The sequence below is a fragment of the Rousettus aegyptiacus genome, unplaced genomic scaffold (assembly GCF_014176215.1).
Source record: "Rousettus aegyptiacus isolate mRouAeg1 unplaced genomic scaffold, mRouAeg1.p scaffold_m13_p_13, whole genome shotgun sequence".
NCBI classification, from domain to species: Eukaryota; Metazoa; Chordata; class Mammalia; order Chiroptera; family Pteropodidae; genus Rousettus; species Rousettus aegyptiacus.
Window position 1 is genome coordinate 72393584 of NW_023416288.1, and position 22900 is coordinate 72416483.

The window sequence follows — 22900 nt, forward strand, 5'->3', positions numbered from 1 at the left end:
CTGTAGTTTTTTTTTTTATATGTTATCTTTACCAGATTTAGGTATCAGAGTAATACTGGCCTCCTAAAATGAGTTAGGAAGTATTGCCTCATTTTTTTGGAAGAGTTTGAGGAGAATAGGTATTAAATCTTCTTTGGATGTTTGATAGAATTCTAGTCCTGGACTTTTACTTTTTGGTAGGCTTTTGATGATTGTTTCAATTTCTATGCTGCTGATCAGTCTATTTATATTTTCCAGTTCTTGATTCAGTCTAGGAAGGTTGCATTTTTCTAGGTGATTAAATTTGGTGTTATATAGTTTTTCATAGTATTCTTGTATGATTCTTTGTATTTCTGCAATGTCAATAGTAATTTCCCTTCTTTCATTCCTGATTTTGTTTATTTGTGTCCTTCCTCTTTTTCTTTAGTGAGTCTAGCCAGGGTTTTGTCAATTTTATTAACCTTCTCAAAGAACCAGCTCTTTGTTGCGTTATTTTTTCTGCCATTTTTTTTCCAATTTCATTTATTTCTGCTCTAATTTTGATTATTTCTTTCCTTGTGCTGACTAGGCTTTATTTGTTCTTCCTTTTCTAGTTTAAAGATGAAGCATTAGGTTGCTTATTTTGACTTGTTCTTGTGTTTGGAGATAGGCCTGTAATTAGATGAACTTTCCTCTTATGAGCCCTTTTGCTGTGTCCCAAAAGTTTTAATATGTTGTACTATCATTATCATTCATTTCTATGTATCTCTTGATCTCTCTTTTTATTTCTTTTCTGACCCAGTTATTTTTCAATACATGTTGTTTAATCTGCATATATTTGTGGTTTTTCCTCATTTCTTTCTGCAGTTGATCTCTAGTTTCAAAACATTATGATCAGAGAATATGGTTGGTATGATTTTAACCCTCTTATATTTGTTGAGGCTATTTCTGTGTTCCAGTATATGGTTAATTCTTGAGAATGTTTCATGTGCACTAGAGAAGACTGTATAAGCAGCTGTTTTGGATGGAAGGCTCTGTAAATGTAAATTATGTCCAGTTGTTTTAATGTATCATTTAAGGATGTTATTTTCTTATCGATTTTCTATTTGGATGATTGTCCATATCTGACAGTGGGGTATTTAGGTCCCCTATTATACTGGTGTTTTGGTCTGTTTCTTCCTTTAGTTCTGTTAGTAATTGCTTTACATATTCTGGGGCTCCCTGATTGGGAACATAGATATTAGTAAGTATTATAATTGGGGCGTAATTCCCTTTATCATTATGAAGTTTTCCACAGTATCATTCTTTACCTTTTTTATTTTGAAGTCTATTTCATCTGATATTAGTACTACTATTCTCACTTTTCTCTGAATGCCATTTGCTTGAAATATCATTTTCCACCTTTTCACTTTGAGTCTATATTTGTCTTTGGAGCTGAGATGTGTTGCCTGGAGGCAGCATTTGGTAGAGTTTTATTTTTGCTCCATTCTGCAACTCTGTGCCTTTTTATTGGTGAGTTCAGTCCATTTACATTTAGGGTGATTATTGTAATATGAGGTCTTCCTATAGCTATTTTATCTTTTGCTTTCTGGTAGTTCAGTGTTTCCATTGCTTCCTTGTCATTGTGTTTCTGTTTTCTTTATTTTGGTTGGCTTGTGGGTTTTGATTCTGGTTCTTCTTGTTTTATATTATATACTTCGGTTCTAAATCTTTGGTGTGTGGTTACAATTATGAACATGTGAAAGATAGTTAGTTATCTATCTATCTATGTATCTATTTATCTATCTATATCTATCTATCTATCTATCTATCTATCTATCTATCTATCTATCTATCCAGTTGTCCATTTTATTCTGCGTGTCCCTTATTTCCATTCCTGTTTGTGAATTTAGAACTTTAATTTTTCCCCTTTTCTGTCATTATTATTTCAATTTGTCCCTATATATGATGAACGTTCATTTCTATCTTGATATAACAATTATTTTCTCATTATTTAAGCTTATAATGCCTTGTTCTTAGTAAAAGTGGCACTCCTCTCCTTTTATTTACCTGATAGTCACTTTACTCCTAATTATGTATTTTTTTTTTTTGTTATTTTGTTTTAGGTGAGCTGACTCTTTCAGTATTTCCTGTAGTGCAGGCCTTGTAGTGGAGAAGTTCCTCAATTTTTGTATGTCTAAAAAGGTCTTAATTTCTTCTTCATATCTAAAAGAGAACTTGGATACATTAATCTAGGCTAGTAGTTTCTTTCACTTAATAGTTTAAATATTTGATTCCTTTCCTTTCTGGCTTGTAAAATTTGCCTTGAGAAGTCCAAGGATAATCTAATGGGTTTACCTTTATAAGTTATCATTTTTTTTCTCCCTGGCTGTCCTGAGAATTTCATCTGTGTCATTGATTTTTGAAACTTTTAGTACACTGTGTCTTGGTGAAAGCCTTTTTGTGTTGAAATAGTTGGGTATTCTGCTGACTTCTTGAATTCTAAGCTCCAGCTCATTCCTTAGATTTGGGAAATTCTCATCTACTATTTGTCTGAAAATGCTTTCTAATCCCTCCTCCTTTTTCTCACCTTCGATAATGCCCATTATGCTTATGTTTCCTCTTCTGATGGTATTAGCTAGTTCTCGAATTTCTCTTTCATTATTTTTCATTCTTCGGTTTCTCTCTTCTTCCTTCTGATTTATTTCTAGATTTCTGTCTTTAATATCACTGATCCTTTCCTCCATTTGGTCAACTCTATTTTCCAAGCTTGCTATTTCATTTTTCAGCTCCTGCAGTGTTTCCCCACCTCCCCACCCCCCCAGGAGAGCTACTCTATTCTTTTTGATAGTTTCAATTTTTTTTGCTCTGCTCATCTAGTTGTTTTTTCAATTCCTGACTCATTTCAGAACTCATTGTGTTTTTTCAAAAGTACCATCCTGAATTCTCTGTCATTTAAGTTGCATATTTTTATGTCTGCAAGCTTATTTTATGGAGATTTTTTTTTCTTTCTTCCTTGGTTGTTCATGGTGTTTAACGACTATTTCTTTGCCTGGGCATTAACGGAAATGTATTCTGCTTTTTTTTTTTTTTTTTTTTTTTTTTTTCCAGAAAGAAGATTCATTATATAAAGGTCTCTCTTTAGCCTGCTGAGAAGAAAGTGCTTTTCTTTTGGTTTCCAGTAGGTGGGATCTAAGCCTCTTGAATCCTTGCTTTATATAAAGCTTTAAAATGCCTTTTTAAATTTTCTGATAGATATTTAATCACACTCGCTACCCTCAGTTTTAGTAACTGTCAGTGTTAGCAATAGTTTTGGTAACATTTGCTCAGATTCCCCTGGGGCTCCGTGGTGTTCTGTCTTGGAGGATATAAAGGGGATGGACCCTCTGGTTGGGGATTGGGGGCTATGGCTCAGCCTAGGTTTTGCAACCAGGTTCAGGAAAAATCAACTGTTGCTTCTCTGCTGGCTGCTTCTCTACTTTCTGCTCTGACAACTGGGCCCTGTTGCCAGCCAGCTCCTGGGAGCTCACAACTTCCTCAGGCAGGGCTGTTCAGGGAACTCACTGCATGAACTCACTGCTCCTTCTCCCCTCCCTGTCCTCTTGCAGAGAGCTCTGGTGGCTGTGAGAGGCAGTCCCTTAATTTGTTCCAGTCCAGTGCCCGACACCCAGGGTTCTGACCTGTGGTAGCTCTTCTGAGCAGATCCGATGCTCAGATGTGCTGGTGTGCAGTTTGGGTGTTTTTCATTGAGTTTTAGATGTTCAGCTTATTGTTGTTTCAAGGGGAGAGATCTGGGGATGTCTCTCACTCTGCCATGTTTCCAACGCTCTTTTATTTTTTAAAAAATGGATTTGGCTAATTTAAGAAACTTGGTCTTGTGTACTATTTTATTTATTTATTTTTATTTTTGCTCTTGATATTATTTTTAACACTGCATGTTTCTCACTTTTGATATAGTTATTTTACAGAAATGTTTTGATATTTTGACCTGTGAGCTTGTTTTCTCTAGGAAATATTGGCTCTTGTGAAAGGCAATATATATCTGGGAAGATCAAATCCCAATCCATTTCAATCTCTATGATCTCAGTAGTAGATATGTGAATAAAATCTAGGGTGGAGAACCTTAAACAGCAGGAACCACTGTTAATCATGTCTCATCCCAAAGCAACTTCTTAGATCAGGGTTTGTGTGTTTTATCAGTAAAAGGTTCTGTCTTAAGGAGCATGTTCTATATTGCTGAAAGAATTTATGATAAATTTTTTATTATATATCTTTAAATTTTGTAACTTGTTGTTAATAATAACATGTTTTCCTATTGTCATGTCAAAGGTTTTGCTTTACTCAAAAAGTAATGTTTTTTCAACTGAAACTATAAATATTTCTTTATAAAATATCTATTCATTTGCCAACTGATCTACAAAATAAAAGTAACACTTAGACCTTATTACCTAAGTGAATTATATTTTGAGAAAAGTAGATATAATTTTGTTTTGTAAACCCTTTTAGATGTATATGTAATCTTTAAATTTTCACTAACATTGTACTCATATCTTTTAATGGAAAAAAGTCACTTAGATTACATGAAATATATAATACTTTGAAATTCAAACCAATTGTCTAATGATATTCAAAAAGTGATTAGCCATTTACATGAAATAGAGTAGTACCTACAGCATAAAATTAAATAGGATATTAATCATGTGCTTTAGGGCATAGATTAGACAATAACCAAGGTCAGGAGAAGACATATACCTATGGTTAAGCGGGATTAGATTCATTTTCAGAATTCCAGCCCCATTTCTAAGGAAAAAACATCAGGTATAATTTGATCAGGTAATATGGGACCCAGCAAAATGATAGGAACTTATCACTTTATTGTTGCAGCATATATGTAATATGGCTTCTTTCTTCTTAAAAATTTCTGCACTGGAAGCCATCTGAATTAAAAGTCTTCAAAGAATAGTGCTCTTTCCCTAGTTTCTTTCCCTTTTTGTTCATCATGACCAGTAAGCTTCTCAAAGGCATGGTGTAAATGTACAATTCAGGCTGATGATGCTTCAGCTTTTAACTAACACAGTTTTGAAAAAAGAGCTTGGAAACTTTTTACTTTACCAATATGACTAAATGACTCACATAATAGGAAAATATCTGCTTTTAAAATTTCTTCCTAATGTATTATTCTAATACTAACATTCATCATCTATCCAATTTGATCATCTTTGTTCCTATTTTTCGGATGAGGAAATTGAGAAGGACTACATTCCCTACTTAAGTAGCTTCCTTTCAAGATCCATGAAGTAAAGCATACATTTAAAAGAATGAGTTTATATAAAATAAAGATGAGAAATTCTAATAAGAGTAAATAATAGAAAAACAGTATTGAAAATATACATTAGAATACAATATGCATTCTATAATGTCTCTATTGATATGCACAGGCACTTATATGTTGGCCTGATTTCCATTGTACTTTCAAGTATTTTTCCCCCCTCAGACATATACAATAATTATTACATGTAGTTTAATGGATTATTATGTAACAAATTAATTTGATCTTCTTATATCTTTTCTTCACATGTATTTCCAGTCTGAATTTGTAAGTATATAAAAAAAAAATTCCCTTAGTTTGAATTGAAATTTTACAGAAAGTGAGAATAAGGAATTGGCATCTCTCTAATAGTCTGGTTATAGCTTTGTACGACTATTTGTATTGTTTCTGGTCCTTAAGGAAAGAAAAAAGTTACTATTTATTTAGTTCTTGGTTTACTGCCCAGAAATGAAATAAAGATATTTAGAATGAAAATATTTCAAATGTTTAAATTATACTTTTTAAATGTAGTTTGTTCTGTCTGGCATAATGAATATTAACTTGAATTATGAGTATTATTTAAGTTTAATTTTATTAGGAGATCAAATCAATAAGCTCATTTTAAATAATAAATTGGTATAGTTTTAGATTGTGTATAAAATAGCCTAGCTTTCTGAAAAATTGTTCCCAACAGCAACTTTAAGAATTGTAATGTTGCTATAATTAGATATACTCTATATCTACTAGAGGCAAAAGTAGTTTTAGACTACTTTGGTTACCAGCTAGAATATTTATAATAATCTAGAACATTAAGTGTACAATGAGAAAAAGTATGTGTTTCAGGGAGGAAAAAAAGTTTTTTACTTAGCAGTGTAAAACATGTCTTGACTGCGAGTTGCTGTTAGACTGATGATATTAAGAAGACTTCCAAAATGTTCAATCATTACATCTAATTTACAATATGCAATAAACTTCCCAGCTTTGCTAATATGTATATTGATTTTTTCATAAAGATATTTTTAAACTTATTCATTTTAAGTAGGTAATGTGCTCAATCAAACTTCTGTAAGTTGTTAATATTCATCAGAATTTTCCTTCATGAGTGAACTAATTTTTTTTTTTTTTGGTTTTAATAAAAATAACTTTTTTCAATACATCCATAAGCATCCCATATTCATTTTAAAAAGCCAGTGCATATTCACTGCTATTTAAAATTAAAAGGCTATATATATCAAATTATTATTAAAGTGGCAAATTTCAAATATACAACTAAATATATCAATGCCCACAGAAGGTTTAATTGACCTTTTCTTCCTTTTTCATCTAAAGTTATCTGGAAGTATTTTGGATGTGTATAGTGGTGAGCAGGGGATTTCACCAGTTAATATGGGCCTCACAAGTGCTTCCTGTCCAAGTAGTCTGCCACTGAAAAGAGAAATTACAGGTAATGTTGCTTTTATGGTTTTATTCTTTTAAAAATCAACTACATAAGATATGAATGACATATATTACTAAGCTAAATAGAATTTTTAAAATATTATCAAAATTGTCAGTTAAAGTGGGAGAAGAGGGTAAATCCATCCTTTATTTTTTTTATGTCAACCAAGCAGTAAGTTAATATAACTCATAGTTACACTGAATTAATACATTACTTTAGAAACTCAGCAGATACACATATATGCCTGCTCTCTTTATATAGATGGATGGATGGATGGATGAATGGATAGATAGATAGATAGATAGATAGATAGATAGATGATAGATAAATGGATGAAAGATGATAGATAGATATAGACGACAACTTAACTAAGTTCTTAACATAAATTCATTTTGATACAAAATAGATGCAATATATTAACATGATTGAAAATAATAGATTAATAAATCAGAAAAAAAATAGCCCTCTTTGTATGTAGAAATCGATGTAAAACAAAGAACTAGATATTCCCTTAGCTTGCTTTAGAAATTTAATGAAATGTTTAACTTTCTCAAGTGGTTAAAAACCCCTGTTTTCAGTAGTATATTTCAAAATTGTTACAAGTCAAAGGAATTATAGGGTCACTGTCAATTTCCTCCAAAATAGAACTGAGGAAATCAGAGATCAGAGTTGTTTTTCCAAAATTATACAGCTGAGTAGAGGAAGAAATGGATTAAAAAAAGGATTTCTTGATTTATTAGCCCAGCGTTAGTTCTTCTATGGGAATAAAATAAAATTCAGTTGAAATTTTTGTAACACATTTTTAGTTTGATCTTTATTATATTTGCACAGTTAATATTAACTTTTTTAGTAAATGCAATATGTTCATTCTTGGACTCTAATCAACTCAAAATGATCTGTGCAGTCAACTAATTTAGATTAAAATTAATAAATTAGTTTTGAATAAACAAATTTAAATAAATGTATTTTTTATATTACCTATTTTAAAAACTAGATTAATTCAAGGAACACAGTGTTAATTATCTGTTGCTATTTAACAAATTACCCCAAAACATAACAGCTTGAATAAACACTTATCTTATATAATCTCTATGGGTCAGGAATTCAGGAGTGGCTTATAAAATTGGTTTTGGCTCAGAGTCTCTCATAAGGCTGTAGTCAAAATGTTGGCTAGGGATACAGATGTTTGAAACTTAACGGACTGGAAGGTATGTTCCCAAGGTGGTTTGCTCACAGATCTTGCAAGTTAGTGCTGCTTCTTGGCAAGTGAATCATCCTTGATTCTTTTCCATATAGACCTCTCCATAGGGCCACTCATGTGTCCTCATGATCTGACTACTAGTGATCCAAGAGATACCAAAATAAAAGCTGAAAATCTTGGAAGCCACACTCATCATTTCCATAATACTTTATTAGTTTTATAGGTCAGCTCTATTCTATGTGGAAGAAAACTATTAAGGGTGTGAATACCATGAGTGGTAATTATTGTGGTCCATGTTGGAAGCTATCATGCATGCTCACAACCACGTAGCATATAAAGTGTCCTTTACTGGAAGTGTGAAACCGTTAGATAGGAATATCTGAGAAATATAGTCAGTTCCCACTGCTAGCATGTAGAAATCATAATTATTTAGGAAAAATATAGGTTGCAAAAATTTAGGTTAGAATAATTTTGAATAATCTCAAAATTCTGAAAATAATCATAATGATTGAGCAGTTTAATATTTGCTGTGCACTGTACCTCTTTTAATCATCACAATGATTACAAGGTAAGTATTATAATATATTAATTTTATAGATGAGGCACCATAACACAGAGAATTTAGGTAATAGATCACATGGCTATTAAATGGAGGGAGAGAATATAAATTCATGTTTTACTACTCAAAGCCTGAAAGATTTGCCATTGCCTCTTACTAATGAGTACTCAGCTCCAAATTTCTAAATATTTGCATAAAAATATTATTATATCACTTGGAGCAAGTAGTATTGTATTTTCACCAAGTATTCCTGAATTATGTTTGTAGAAGGATGTAAAATTTAACTAAGTACTGTTTCAATTATCTTCCTTTTGATCAGAAACTGATACTCGAGCTTTGGCAAAAGAGAGACAAAAAAAGGACAACCACAACCTCAGTGAGTATATTTTTCTTTTTTTTTTCAAATAAAATTAATTAATACAAGGAGAAATACATGTAAGTTAAAATGTGTGGGTTTTCATTGTCACTCGTAAATATTTTGAGGACAGATGACCAAAATTAATAGCTCACTAGTTGAGCTATTTTAAGAAATTTAAAGAAATGAATTCTCAGAAAATCTATACACTTTTACAAAGTGAAACATCTCAAATTCTCTTCTTGATCACTCTCTCTAGAAGGCTGCTCATGACAGAGATGAGTTTCACATTCAAATGTAAATGAGTTACATTTGAATTTTGTTGTGACTCATTGACTCAAAGGCTTAAAGAGATAAAAATGACTTTAGAAAATCTACATCATTTAGATAGCAAGAAACATTAACTTCAGGTTCTTATCTTTCTGTGTCAATCCGCTCCTCCCTTTATAGTGATAAGCTATCTAAAAAGTATTGCTTATGTTGGAATTCCACCTGTGCAAAAAAATGTCTCTGATGCCATTCTAGGGTCAATTGAACTCCAATAACAGGTCACATGAGATGGAGAAAAACAGCAAGAGAAGTAATTTAGCAGCAGTGCTGAGCTTAATAATGTTTGGTCAAGTCTAAAGTGCTTAACTGTCTCAAGTGAGCTTGGCTAATTGAATGTGAAACCTTTTTGTTCTGGGAGCCAAATCAAAAAATGAGAGAATAATGAAATGAATGAATGAATGAATGAATGAATGAATGAATGAAAGAAAAATAAATCAAATTAAATATTAAAACTTTAGCGCTCTAAAACAAACCAGGAATTTTCTTACATGCAATTAGCTCAAATTGATTCTACATGTACCTGTGAAAGCTGCGTTTGTCTGTTCATAATGCACCTGCCTAGATTTCTTAGATCCTTGGCGTTCTAAGTGGAAGTATCAGAGTGGGACAATGCCAGCCACCTCCTTCTTTACCCACCCTATATTACCTTCTGTGTTGCCACTGGCCTCAGACATGAGTGTGAGCACCTCATGACATACATTTAAGTTTCGTACACATCTCTGTGAACAAATGCCCCTTGTCTGCATCTTGGGGGTGAGCACACTGGTGTCATGGTCATCCCTAAGGAGGATGGACCTGGGAAGTGGCCTGCACAAGCTGTGGAAGTGGGCTCAGGGCATTTGGGAAGGTATTCCTCATGTGAATTATCCAGAGTGTAGCTTAGAAGGGCTTCCCTTGGCCCTGTGACTGCCTTGCTCAGTGTGGAGGGTTGTGGTGAGAGACGGAAAAAGTGATTCCTTTTAAGTATGGGCTCAGGATAAGACCCTCTTACCCGAATCTAAGGACGAAAATGAATGAAACGAAAAAACTTTGTGAAGAGTGAAACCACATATTGCATGAAATAACAGTAATTTCTTAAAATTTGTCTCCTTTACAAATAACTAGTCGCGGATATGAAAACATCGAGAAACCAAAGTTCTCATAATTAGATATTAAAAATATATCAAGCACATTCTAAGAAGAGTAGAGAATGCATTTCTGATATTTTACACAAGGTGCATTTAAATAATAGATTTTGGAGAAATATAATAGGACAAAACACTACCCATTTTGAGATAAAATTATGAATATCCTTCATAGCTGTTCTTCATCATATTTAATAGTCTGTCTTATAATATAGAGGAGAGTATATATGAACATAGAATTATTAATAAATTCTCATTGTGAAATATATATTTATTTATATCAGCTTTCCCTTTATTTTCTTTTTAGTTTTTTTATGTAGTGTCATTTTTTTATATTACATTCACAGAGAAAATAGGATTGGTAAAGAGAAAAAATAAACTCTGTCAAGAATCAATTATATTCTAATTTTAAAGGAATTCCAATGCATTATTCCCGAAGGTCAAATATCTTCATGGTAAATTGATTTGTAGAGTAGGTTTGCCAAGACAATCAATAGTCTTTCATGACTTTCCTTGTTTCTGGTAGTAGATCTTAATCTGCAAGCATGTATTGTTTAAGCATTTCCCAAAATTTTTGACATGTGATATTCTTTTTCTTCATGATCTTTTTCTTCCTTCAATCCCTGGAATGCTTTAAAAATGATATCTTTTAAAAATATATATATGTTGTTGCTCTTGATACAGGAGTAGAGTAGACTATAAGACTACTCTATTCTCTATAAGACTGCTCTTAGAGGAGGTTAATATAGGAAACTGTATTGTTTTGTATATCTGATATTTATTGAACATTTATTAGATGCACAAAATTTCCATAAGCAGTGAATGAATGGAAATGCAAACAGAGAAAGCAATCTCTGAACCTATACTAGTAGTTTTCAAGGTGTGGCCCCTAGACAAACAGCTTCAGCATCACTTGGAAGCTTGTTAGAAATGCAAATCCTTGGACCTCAACCCAGACATACTAAAATCAAAATCTCTATATGTGGAATACATATCTATTTTAACAATCCCTCTAGGTATGTCTGATGCACAGCAAAATTTGAAATCCACCGCTCTATATATTATTAAAAATTTTTAACTGGAAAAATATAATTAGTCTAATCACCATATATTTATTTAGCACCACCCATATGCCAAGCCCCTTGGGTATACAAAAATGAGGAAAAAATGGTCCCTGCCCTCAAGGAAGTTACGCTCTAGTTGGGCACACACACCTACTATGTGTTAAACTTTGTGTCAGAACTTCAGGGGATTATATAAGAAAAGTAAAGCATGGTGCAGACCTCAAAAAACTATAATCCTTATGGACTGACAAAATGCATATGTATCAAATAATGATCAAATAGAATACACATATATACGTATTTCAGTATGAGTAATATTATAGCATAAATATTATAGCATTTCAAAGAATAAGAACATGTTTTAGGAGAAAATGTTTTTAAAGCATTATGAATAATAGAATCATAATTCTAATATTGCTATTTTCAACTTTAGAATAAAACATATTTGAACTTTTATTTTGAGTACTCTTTAACTAAAAAAAAACTTTTTTGCTCATTGATTTTGAAAAATTAATAAGAAAGTTTACAGCTGACCAAATTGAATTGTGCTTTAATGAGAACAATAAATAATATTTCTTTTTTAATAGTTGAAAGAAGAAGAAGGTATAATATTAATTACCGAATCAAGGAGCTTGGCACTCTTATTCCAAAGTCTAACGACCCGTGAGTTCAACAGTCATTTCTATAATAATGTTATGATTTCAGTAGCCTTCCCCGCCCCCCCCCCCATAAAAAAATGGGTGGGAGGAGAACTAACAACTAGGAAACTAAGCAGCTTATGGTAAAGGTAAGGCTCCTGGACTTATTTCTAAATATCTATTCAAGGCTATTTGTTATTAAGCATCAAGGTTGTCACTAACACTTGTCTTTTTGAGCTATAAGAAATAATTATTTCTTCTCAGTTCATAATGAGTCTTTCTGTATAACACCAGTATTGACAAATGTAGTGGTAATGTCAAATGCTGTCTATGACACTGATATGCTCAATTTATGGTTTTAGTAATTCTCTCAATGTAGCATTTATGCGTACATGAAAATTGAATTGTTGAATTTTCAGAGGTTCCAAAATTCTGGAGATATTCAAGTAAAAAAAAAGGAGTTGTAAAAACATGCTGATTGATGTCAACTAATAATTGATTACTTCAATAAAATTTTTAGCCAGATTTTGGTGTCATATACATACAAAATCAGTTAAGCAAGATGTTTGAGGATGTCAGAAAATAATTGATTAAATTATCAATTAAGAATGTTGAATGTTTCTCAAAAATCATAAAAACATGATCTGTAGCATTAATAATGACTTGAAACATGTTTCATTCAAACTAAGAACTGACCCCTCATCTATTATTCAGAAACAATGATATTTGATAAAGTGATATTTTTGTGAAATTCAGAAATACCCTTTCCCTAAATCCACATGTTCTAATTTATCCAGATAATTCAATAATTTGTAATAAAAGAAAATGTAATACTTATCCTCATGGGTATATTCGATAGAGAAGAGCATGGCCTAAAGGGTACTAAATAGAGAGTCTGCAGAGCTTAGTCTTAGGGCCCTGTCACTAATGCTCAAATTTCTTAAAGTCACTAAGCATGTAATTCTTTCTATTAGCAGAGAAAATACCCGTTTTCCTGGTATGATTTTTTTAACACTTAAAATATAAAATGCATATTTATTTACCAAACATGTGATATAAAACCTTTTTATTTGAATGTTTCAATTATTGTCTTACTTAACTGTACTAAAATATATAGTCTATTTTAATTTCTTTAAAATAAAACAAAAACTTAGACAACTTAAGTATAGATGGATTTTTTAAAAATGTTTACACCCTGATTTGTTGCAGCACTTTTTTTTGCAATCTACCTTTACTGACATTTTAATTGAGGTTTTCCAAAACTTTTAATCTAACTTTCCTAAAATCAATAACTATTTTTATAAATGCTTTATTTTCATTCATATTTCATTAATTAATGTACTTACAATTTGTTGATATTATCATAATAGTAAGTAAAAGGGCTTTAATTTACAGCCTCTCATTAAGTATATGCTGCCACAGAATAACAGAAGTATCTGGGTATATAAGAAAGTAGCCTAATGGTCTTTATTATCTACTTTGTTCTAACGATAGTCGGTGGGTGTCACAAAGAGAATGGAGAACGTTAATTTTTCCTGAAAGTAATTAAGTAAAGATCAGTTAAGGGAGCTTTTTCTATAACTGGTAAAACTAACTCACAATACCAGGGCACAGTTATACGCAGAAAACAGATGAGACTGTAAGATAGGAATCTGGAGCTTAACCGAATATCTTCAGATGTCACTATGCCTGTAAGACACCAATGGTATGACTGTGCTTCTACAAAAAAAAAAAAAATCAAATAATATGGATGAGAACACTATATAAATTATAAAGCTTATGTGAGAGATTGTTATTACTCTCCATTTTTATAGAAGCTTTGGTTATAAAAACCTCTTTTCTAGTTTTAGTTCACTAAACAAAAGATGACAAACTTTTCCTGAAAAGGGTCCCATAGTAAATATTTCAAGCTTTGTGGGTCATATAGTCTCTGTTGCAATCATTCAACGATACAATTATAACATGAAAGAAGACATAGAAAATATGTATATGAATGAGCATAACTGTGTCCAATGAAACTTTATTGACATAAAGAGACCGAAGGCTGTAATTTGTCTACCCCTGATCTAGAAACAAAAAGTCAGTTTATTACATAATATATTTGAAAGGAATTATAATTTGGAAAACTTCATTTTAAGCATTCTTAAGTATCTTTCTCTTCTTTATGGATATCAGAAAGGGGGGTTGTTGTTTATTTTAATTGTATTATATGTAGGTAAATTATAGTTATTTTTGGTCTAATTGAAAATATTAATTAGTCAGATGTTGAATCTGTATGTGAATCTGTCTATACACTCTAGGTAGAAAATAAACTTTACAGCCAGTTGTGGCATTCAAGACATTCAATTACTGATTCTATTTCAACATATCTTATCCTTTGGCTTGCTGTGGCCTCAGCTGTTACTTTAGTGTCCCTTTGTAGGGTTTACCAATGTGAGTCTCATGATTGAATTCAAAATGTAACTTCATAAAATTCACTTCACCTGAGAAGTAAAGTATGGGCCTAAGGTGTAGCCATTTACTCTATGAAATTATTTTAAATTCATTTATTAATTTTTAGATGCTACTATGGATAATATAAAAGTTACAGAAAATGAAATTAATTGTAAAACAGTGTGGGGATAAAATAAAGGAAGTAAGTTTTACATTGAAGAAATGTTATTACCATGTTACAGCAATAATAAAGTTAAAACACATTAAAAAAAATCAAACATGATTTCAGTTTGAGTTTAACAAGTTTCAGACTGATTTGTTGAGTAGGTGACAACAACCATTAAAACACATAAGATTAGTTTCTCTTTTAAAAATTAAGAAAATATACCAGATTGTAAAATTGTCTAGTATGGAATTTTTCAAATTGTACCATAATCTATTAATGATCATGAAATCAATCAAATGAGACAGATCCAGCATTTTTAAACAAAGAAGGAAGATTAGCATTTAAAAAAATATTATATATTAATATAATGCTTAATATATTATAATGCTTAATATAATATAATATAATGCTTAAGGATAGTAAAAACTTGTGAAAACTTTGTTGTAATTTTATGACCTAAGAATTTACTGAGTCACAATAAAAAAATATATTTCTTATGGCACATGCACTTGAAAAAGTGGGAGAGCCAAAGATTTTCAGAAAGATTACTTAATTGACAGAGGAGACCTGAGTTTCTTTTTCTAAACATGACCTGAAAATAGCAGGAACCTTGGAGTGGTTGACCTCTAAGGACCTTTCTAGCTCATAATTAGAACAAACTTAGGGATTGGCTTAGGAAAAAAATCAAAACTAATACCTGAAGACATTTTAAATTATATAAAGTTGCCATTTATATTTATCAAAAATATTCAGAAATTTGTATTTCTTTACTATGTCAGAATCATAAGGTCAGAAGGAAAGATAATACAGTGGGAGGGCAACTAAAATGGTGTAGATGATAGAGGCTCTGTTCATCCCTCTGACAACCAAATCAAAGCTATGATGGAAACAAGTAACAGTAGCAAGGAAAAATCTCGTAGGATCTAGATGAACAAGCCATAAAACTAGGGAGAGATCCAAGAAAGCATGCTGCAATGGCAGAAGGTAGAACGGGGCAAAAATGCAGGGCTGCCCAGTCTTGAGCTGCTGAGTGAGACAGAGGCAGTGGCAGTGGCAGACACCTCTTAAAGGGGCTGCATCTGTGAGTGAAGTTTTGCAGTGATGGACTTGCTCGCTCTGAGCATCAGTGCTGCTTTGGCTGCGTGCAGGGGGTACCAGGGACCTACAGGGAGATATTGTTGGAGTGAGGGCCAAGGTGAGACCCCCCCAGGTACAGAAGTGTTGGCAGTATCCATTGTCTCCATAGCTGAGATGTCTTCAAACTGGATAATAGAGGTCGCTCTGCCCAGAGGATTCCCTGAAAACCCACCTCCCCCAACTCATGGCCCCGCCCAAGCCACATGCAGGTGTATCCTCAGCAAGTCAGGTGCTCTTTGCTGAGCAGTGTCTAGACTCACACTGGAGGGAGCTGGCCTTATTTTCTGCTGTGGCTTTTTGAGATAACTATAAGCATAGCATCTGTCGTTTACTTCCTGTATCTTAACAGGTGGCCTCAGAGAAGCAGAGTCTAGGGCTAAATTTGGCCTGCAGCTGGACCCATCTCAGGACTGTGACACTAGACACCTACTTCACAAATCCACACTAAGACTGGGAGATTTAGGAGTTTTGCTTAGTACTTAGAAGCAAATAAGGAAAGGTAGCCAAAATGGAAAGACAAAGAAGCAGAAATCATATGAGAGAATGGAACAGAGATCCAGAAAAATGGAGTCAAGTAATCTAACAGATGCAGGGTTTAAAACACTGCTTATAAAGATGCTCAATAAACTTTGGGAAGTGTGGATAAATTCAGTGAGAATTTTAACCAGGAGATAAAAAATTAAAATGGAAATGGAAATTAAAAAAGGAAACTAGTCTGAAATGAAGAGCACATTATCTGAGATGAGAAGTATATTAAATGGAATAAACAAAAGAGTAAACAAAGTGCATAAAGAAAAAGATCAAATAACCTGTCTAGAGGATGGGAAAGCCAAGGATACTCTCGATCAGAATGGCAAGAAGAAAGATGTCAAGATTATAAAAATAATTTAAGGAGCATGTGGGACACTATTAAGGGTCAAAATATCCATCTAATTAGTGTACCTGAAGGAAAACAAGATATTAAACAGCTGTTTGAAGAAATAATGATGGAAAACTTCCCTAACCTGGTGAAGCAAATAGACATCACACTCCAGGAAGCTCAGAGAATCCCCAAAACAAGGTATCCAAAGAAACCCACACCAAAACACATCGTAATTAAAATACCAAAGGTTAAATACAAAGAAAGAATATTAAAAGCAACAAGAGAAAATCAGCTAATTACTTATAAGAGAACTGATTTCTCAAAAGAAACTATGCAAGACAGAAGGGCTTGGCAAAAAATGTTCAACATGATAAAAAACCAGGATCAATAACTAAGAATAATTTATCCAGCAAATCTATCATTTAGAGTCGAAGGACAGATAAAGAGTTTCCAAGACAAAAATAAGCTAAAGGAATTTATCACCACCAAGCCAGTATTACAGGAAATGTTGGAGGGACTTCTTTAAGAAGAAAAAACATGTATCAAAAACAGGAATAAAGAATGTTAACAGCTACGTTCCTTTCAATAAATACCTCAGATGAAAAAGAATTAAGTGCTCTAACCAAAAGATAGAGCGGATGAATGGAAAGGAAAACAAGACCCCTACGTGTTGCCTGTAAAAGACACACACAGACTAAAAGGAAGGGGATGGAAGAAGATATTACTTTGATGGACCTAGAAGGTATTTAAGTCAGACAGAAAAAATAAATACTATATGATTTCACTTATATACAGAATCAAAGAAATAATTAAAAAAAAAAAACTAATCAAAAACAGACTCACGAATATAGTGGACGGAGGGGATGGAGGTTGGGGGGGCTGGAAGAATGAGGTGAAGGGTTAAAGAAGTAAAAATTAGTAGCCAGTAGATGGTCACAGGGATGGGGAGCACAGCATAGGGAATGTAGTTAGCATTAATACATTGGCTAGGTGGAGGGTCAGGGGAGGGAGGGAGCAATTTGGGGGGGTGTTTTACAAACTATATAAATGTGTAACCAATGTACTACATACTTGAAACTGATTAAAATAAATAAATTGAAAAATAACAATAATGTAGTGAATAGCTATAGTTGAGATACCTAGGTCGAGGGAAAAAAAACCGAAACTACTAGATAATGATAACCGCCTGACCAATGGTAAAAACAAACAAACAAACAAAAAAAACCTAAACTAGCAAACACAAAAAGTGAAGAACTTCTACAGATGTATGGTAGTAATCTCTTTATATGTGCTTTTTATGAGTCATATTTATAAAAAAAATCATACTAGAAATATAAAATATCGGACCATGAATTATTCTATTGGTGTTATCAAATTACTTTTGTTTTTCTACTTCTTTATTTATAAAACAGATTATAGTTTTCTTTTTACTAAATTGAACTTTTTTTTCCATATGGTCAGAAATTTCTCCTGCTTTTATGCAAGAATGATAGTTGAGGTAGTAAATAAGACTAATAAGACTTTCTAATTTAGAAGTTATAATGTTGATTTATGCAAGAAAAAAATAAATCTGTCATGGTGTCTTCTTTCTTTCTTTTTTATGTTTCAATGCTTTTAAGTGGATGGGCACTCCTAAGATGACAACAGATTGTGCATTTTCCATAGTTTTGCCTGGCCACACTTCTACTCTAGTGTGTATATTTCTATTATTTGCTTTAACTCTAAGTGCATTCAAACTCCTCAAAAGTTTTAAATTCTTAAAAGAATTTTTTTTTGTAGAAAAATGAAAAGTTATTTATGGTCAAGATGGCAGAGTAGGTAAATGCTGTCCTTGCCTCTTCTTGATACCACATCAAAATTACAACTAAACTACAGAACAACCATCACTGGAAATCATGTGAGCTCTAGCTGAACAGAAGTCTTACAAATAAGGACATACAGAAGAAGCCATTTCAAGATTAGTTGGAGGGGTGGAGTTACAAAACAAGCTGTTTTCGCAACTGTGTCTGACACTTGAAAATTCAGAAAGATATCTAGGCTTTGGAGGTTCCCAGGAGCAGCAAGTATCTCAGCCCCATGCCGAGCCACCAAGTGCAGGATTCCAGTACCAGGACGAAAAGTCATCAGAAAAATCTAGATTTTAAAATCAGTAGATATTATGATAAGTGAGACAGAGGGCTATGAGAGTCCCAGGCATTCCTCTTAAGGACCTGCACATGGACTTATTTATTGATGGACTCACTTGCTCTGGACTCTGTCCCTAGGACAGGAGCTCACAGCACCAGAGACATACATGGAAGAACTGAATTGTCTGACTTCAGGGCAAGGATTTCAGGGGCAGCTTTCTCCCAGGCATAAGTGCTGGTGAAGGTCACTATTTTTTTCTTGAGCCCTCCTCACCTCTTGGTGTACAGATGCAGGCAGCCACCATATTTGAGTCTCTATCAACCTGGCTAACAGTTTGCTCCTCTCTGGAGATCCCCTAAGACCCTGTTCCACCCAACTTGCAGGCCCACCCAAACTACTTCCAGTGGCTTTTCCATACAAATGGCCTTTTCCATACATATTCATGCTGTGAATTTTTTCAAAATCTTTCAAAGGTTCACAAACCCCAAACAAGCAGCATCTGGCCTTGGCATGCCCCCATACCTCCTGCTGAGTACCCCCAAGAGCCTCACAAGTGGTAGCCAGCCTCAATTTGTGGGTTGGCTTTTTGAAAAACTTCTAAGCCCACCATGGGTGCCATCCATTTGTGTATTGCTTGGTTGCTCATGCCAAGTGGCCCCAGGCAGGGCTCAGGATGCTGCTGAATGTGGCCTTTGATGGGGCCCCTCCCAGGAGACCTCAGGGCCAGCACACCCTTTGGCTGGATTTGGACTAAGCCAGAGCACCAGCTAGGGCTATATCCCAGAGTGATACAACCAAAAGGCATATTAAAGGCACCAGAGCCCTGCTAAAGCAAATCCTGCTTCATGGGGTCAACCCTTGCACATCAGCTTCTCTACTGTAGTCACAAGCCAGTCCCCACAGCCAATGAACCCAAGGATCAATCCCTCTCATTGATTTGTGAACAGCAACCGAAGCTCAACTGCAACGGGAGGGCACACGCATCTCATACAAAGGACACACCTGGAGCACCTGACTCAGGTAACCAGAGAGACTGAGTCACTGGGCCCCATAGAACACCTACTACATTGGTCACTCTACTCAGACCGGGAGACATATTAGCCCTACCTAATAGTAGCCCTACTAAACAAACACAATGAGGCAACCGAAATGGAGAGACAAAGACATGACCCAAATTAAAGAACAGAACAAAGAGAGAGAGAGAGAAAAAAAACTAAACAAAGTGGAGGTAAGCTTTGTATCTACCAGATGCAGAGTTCAAAACAGTGGTTTATAAGGATACTCAATGAACCTAGGGGAAGAGTAGATGAACTCAGTGAAAACTTTAATAAGGAGTTAAAAAACATAAAAAGGGAGATAGAAAACATAAAAAAGAACCAGTCAGAAATAAAGAATATAATAACTGAAATGAAGAATACATTAGAGCAGTGGTGGCAACCTTTTTGTCACCAGGGATTGGTGCTCCCATGACAATCTAATGCCTAATTATCTGAGGCAGTGATGCTAGCACTAGGGAGAGGCTGAGAATACAGATGAAGCTTCACTTGCTTGCCCACTGCTCACCTCCTGTTGTGTAGTCTGGTTCCCAACAGGCCACAGACCTGTACAAGTACATATCCTGGGATTTGGGGACCCCTGCATTAAAGAGAATCAACAGTAGATTAGAAGAAACAGAGGAATGAATCAGAGACATAGAAGATAAGTTAGTAGAAAACACCAAATCAGAACAGCAACAGAAAAAAAAATACAAGAAAATGAGGATAGTTAAAGGAGCCTCTGGGACAACATTCAGATCATAGGAATACCAGAAAGAAAAGAGAGAGAGCAAGAAAATGAGAACCTACTTGAAGAAATGACAGAAAACTTCTCTAACCTGGCAAAGGAAATAGACACACAAGCCCAGGACATGCAGAGAGTCCCAAACAAGAAGAATCCAAAAAGGCCCACACCAAGACACACCATAATTAAAATGCTGAACGTAAAGACAGAGTCTTAAAAGCAGTAAGAATCTTAAAAGCAGTTAGTTATCTACAAGAGACCTCCCATAAGACTGTGAGCTGATTTTTGAAGAGAAACTTTATAGGCAAGAAGGCACTGGCATGAACTATTCAAAGTGATGAAAAGCAAGAATTGACAACCAATATCACACTATCTAGCAAAGCTATCCTTTAGAATTGAAGGATAAAGAGCTTCCTAGAGATGAAAAAGCTAAAGGAGTTCATCACCACCAAGCCAGTATTGCAAGAAATGTTAGAGGAACTTCTTAAAGAAGAAGAAGAAGAAAGTTAAAAGATTAAAAATATGAATAATAAAATGGCAACAACTACATATCTATCAACACTTTAAATGTAAATGCATTAAATGTTCCAGTCAAAAGATTAGGTAGCTGAATGGATAAGAAAACAAGACCCTTACATATGCTACCTACAAGAGACTCACTTTAGATCAAAACACAAAGACTGAAAGTAGAGATGGAAAAAGGTATTTCATGAAAATGGAAACAAACAAAAAAGATGGGGTTCCAATACTCATACCAGACAAAGTAGACTTTAAAACGAAGGCTATAACAAGAGACAAAGAAGGACCCAGTAATTTCACTTCTGGGTATTTACCTTAAGAAACCAAAAACACTACTTCGAAAGGATATGTGAATCCATATGTTCATTGAAGCATTATTTACAATAGTCATGATATGGAGGCAACCTAGATGTTCATCAATGGATGAAAGGATAAAGGGGTGGCACATATATACAATCGAATATTTCTCAGCCATAAAAACAAAACCAAATCTTGCCATCTTCATTAACATGGATGGACCTAGAGGATATTGTGCTGACTGGAGTAAGTCAGATAAAGACAAATGTCATATGATTTCACTTAAATGTGGAATCTAAAGAACAAAATAGACAAACAAACAAAACAGAAACAAACTCATAAATATGGAGAACATTTTGATGGTTGCCATAGGGGAGGAAGGTTGAGGGGTCAAGTTGAAAAAGGAGAAGATAATAAGAAGTACAAATTGGGAGTTACAAAATAGTCATGGGGAAGTAAAGTGTAGCACAAAAAATATATAGTCAATAATATTGTAATCACTATGTACAGTGTCAGATGAGTACTAGATTACTTTGTAAGTTACAGAAATGTCTAATCATTATGTTGTACACCTGAAACGAAAATAATATTGTATGCCAACTGTATTTATAAAGTTAAAAAATATTATCAAAGAAAAAAGAAAATGAATAGCCTGTACCTACATTTATTTCTTAGGCATGCCTTTATATGTGTTATTGTTACTGTCACATAGAATGTTTTTAATGCTTAGCTGCTTGATATTGTCTTGGGAGAGAGGCACACATCTCCTTAATTAGTAAGGAAAACAAAATATTTTAAGAAGAAACCTCATATATAAAAAATGGCTTTACAACAGTGTGAACTTTTAAAAATTTAGTGCAAATGACATCAGGAAGAAATTGAAAGATCTACTGTGCAGTTTCTACCACCATTTTGAAGGTTTATTTTAGATCTAAATAAACTACTTTAAACTTCAAAGTTGGCTAAGGTTATCATTTTCATCTTAGTTCTTCTATTCCTTAAGATTTTCTTCCCATGAGAAGAAATGAAACAAAATTGGGACCATATGGCTTCTGCTACTGCTTGAGTTTTAATTCAGAAGTTCACTACACTTTTCAACTACAGATACCTTCTTGGTTTAATGACAAAAGTAGCTTCTTTTTTCATAGCTTTTCTACCACCAGATAAATCACTGCGAGAAGAATGAGACCAGCATCTATTATGACCCTAGAGAACTGACAAAGCATTTTCAAACTTAAAACAAACACCAAATGGTTTGTTGCATTTCAGTAGAAGATGGCTTATTCAGGCCCTAATAAACTTTTTCACCTGTTGGTAGTAAAATGGAGCTCCCTTTAATTTGTTACAGCTCAAGGAATTGTCATTTAATAAGAACTGCCAAAGAGGCACATGCAAGCCAGATTTTTTCTAAAAGTGTATTTTTCTACTTCAGGTCATTTAATAAATATATATGAAGTTCATAAGATCATATAAACTAAAAATATATGCAGTATAATATCTTTAAAAAAATTTCCCTACATGTTTACTTTATGTTGCATTTAAAACACCTCATGACTCTAAGTTGAAAATTCATTAAGGTTTTCTAATAGCTCAGGTTAACTTAGTGATTAGTTTGGCCTCATACTC

The 22900-nt window shown here is 33.6% G+C and overlaps 1 protein-coding gene across 9 annotated transcripts in view; it reads left to right on the forward strand.

Moving 5' to 3' along the window:
- The window catches only part of TFEC (transcription factor EC), a 185724-nt gene that overhangs the window by 159241 nt on the left and 3583 nt on the right, over nt 1-22900 (forward strand). For all 9 annotated transcript variants that reach the window (XM_016119316.2, XM_036231017.1, XM_036231013.1 and 6 more), the window contains 3 exons: nt 6575-6689; nt 8763-8819; nt 11904-11979. In XM_016119316.2, the coding sequence (XP_015974802.2) occupies nt 6575-6689; nt 8763-8819; nt 11904-11979 (248 nt within the window). The remainder of the gene's footprint in view (nt 1-6574; nt 6690-8762; nt 8820-11903; nt 11980-22900) is intronic.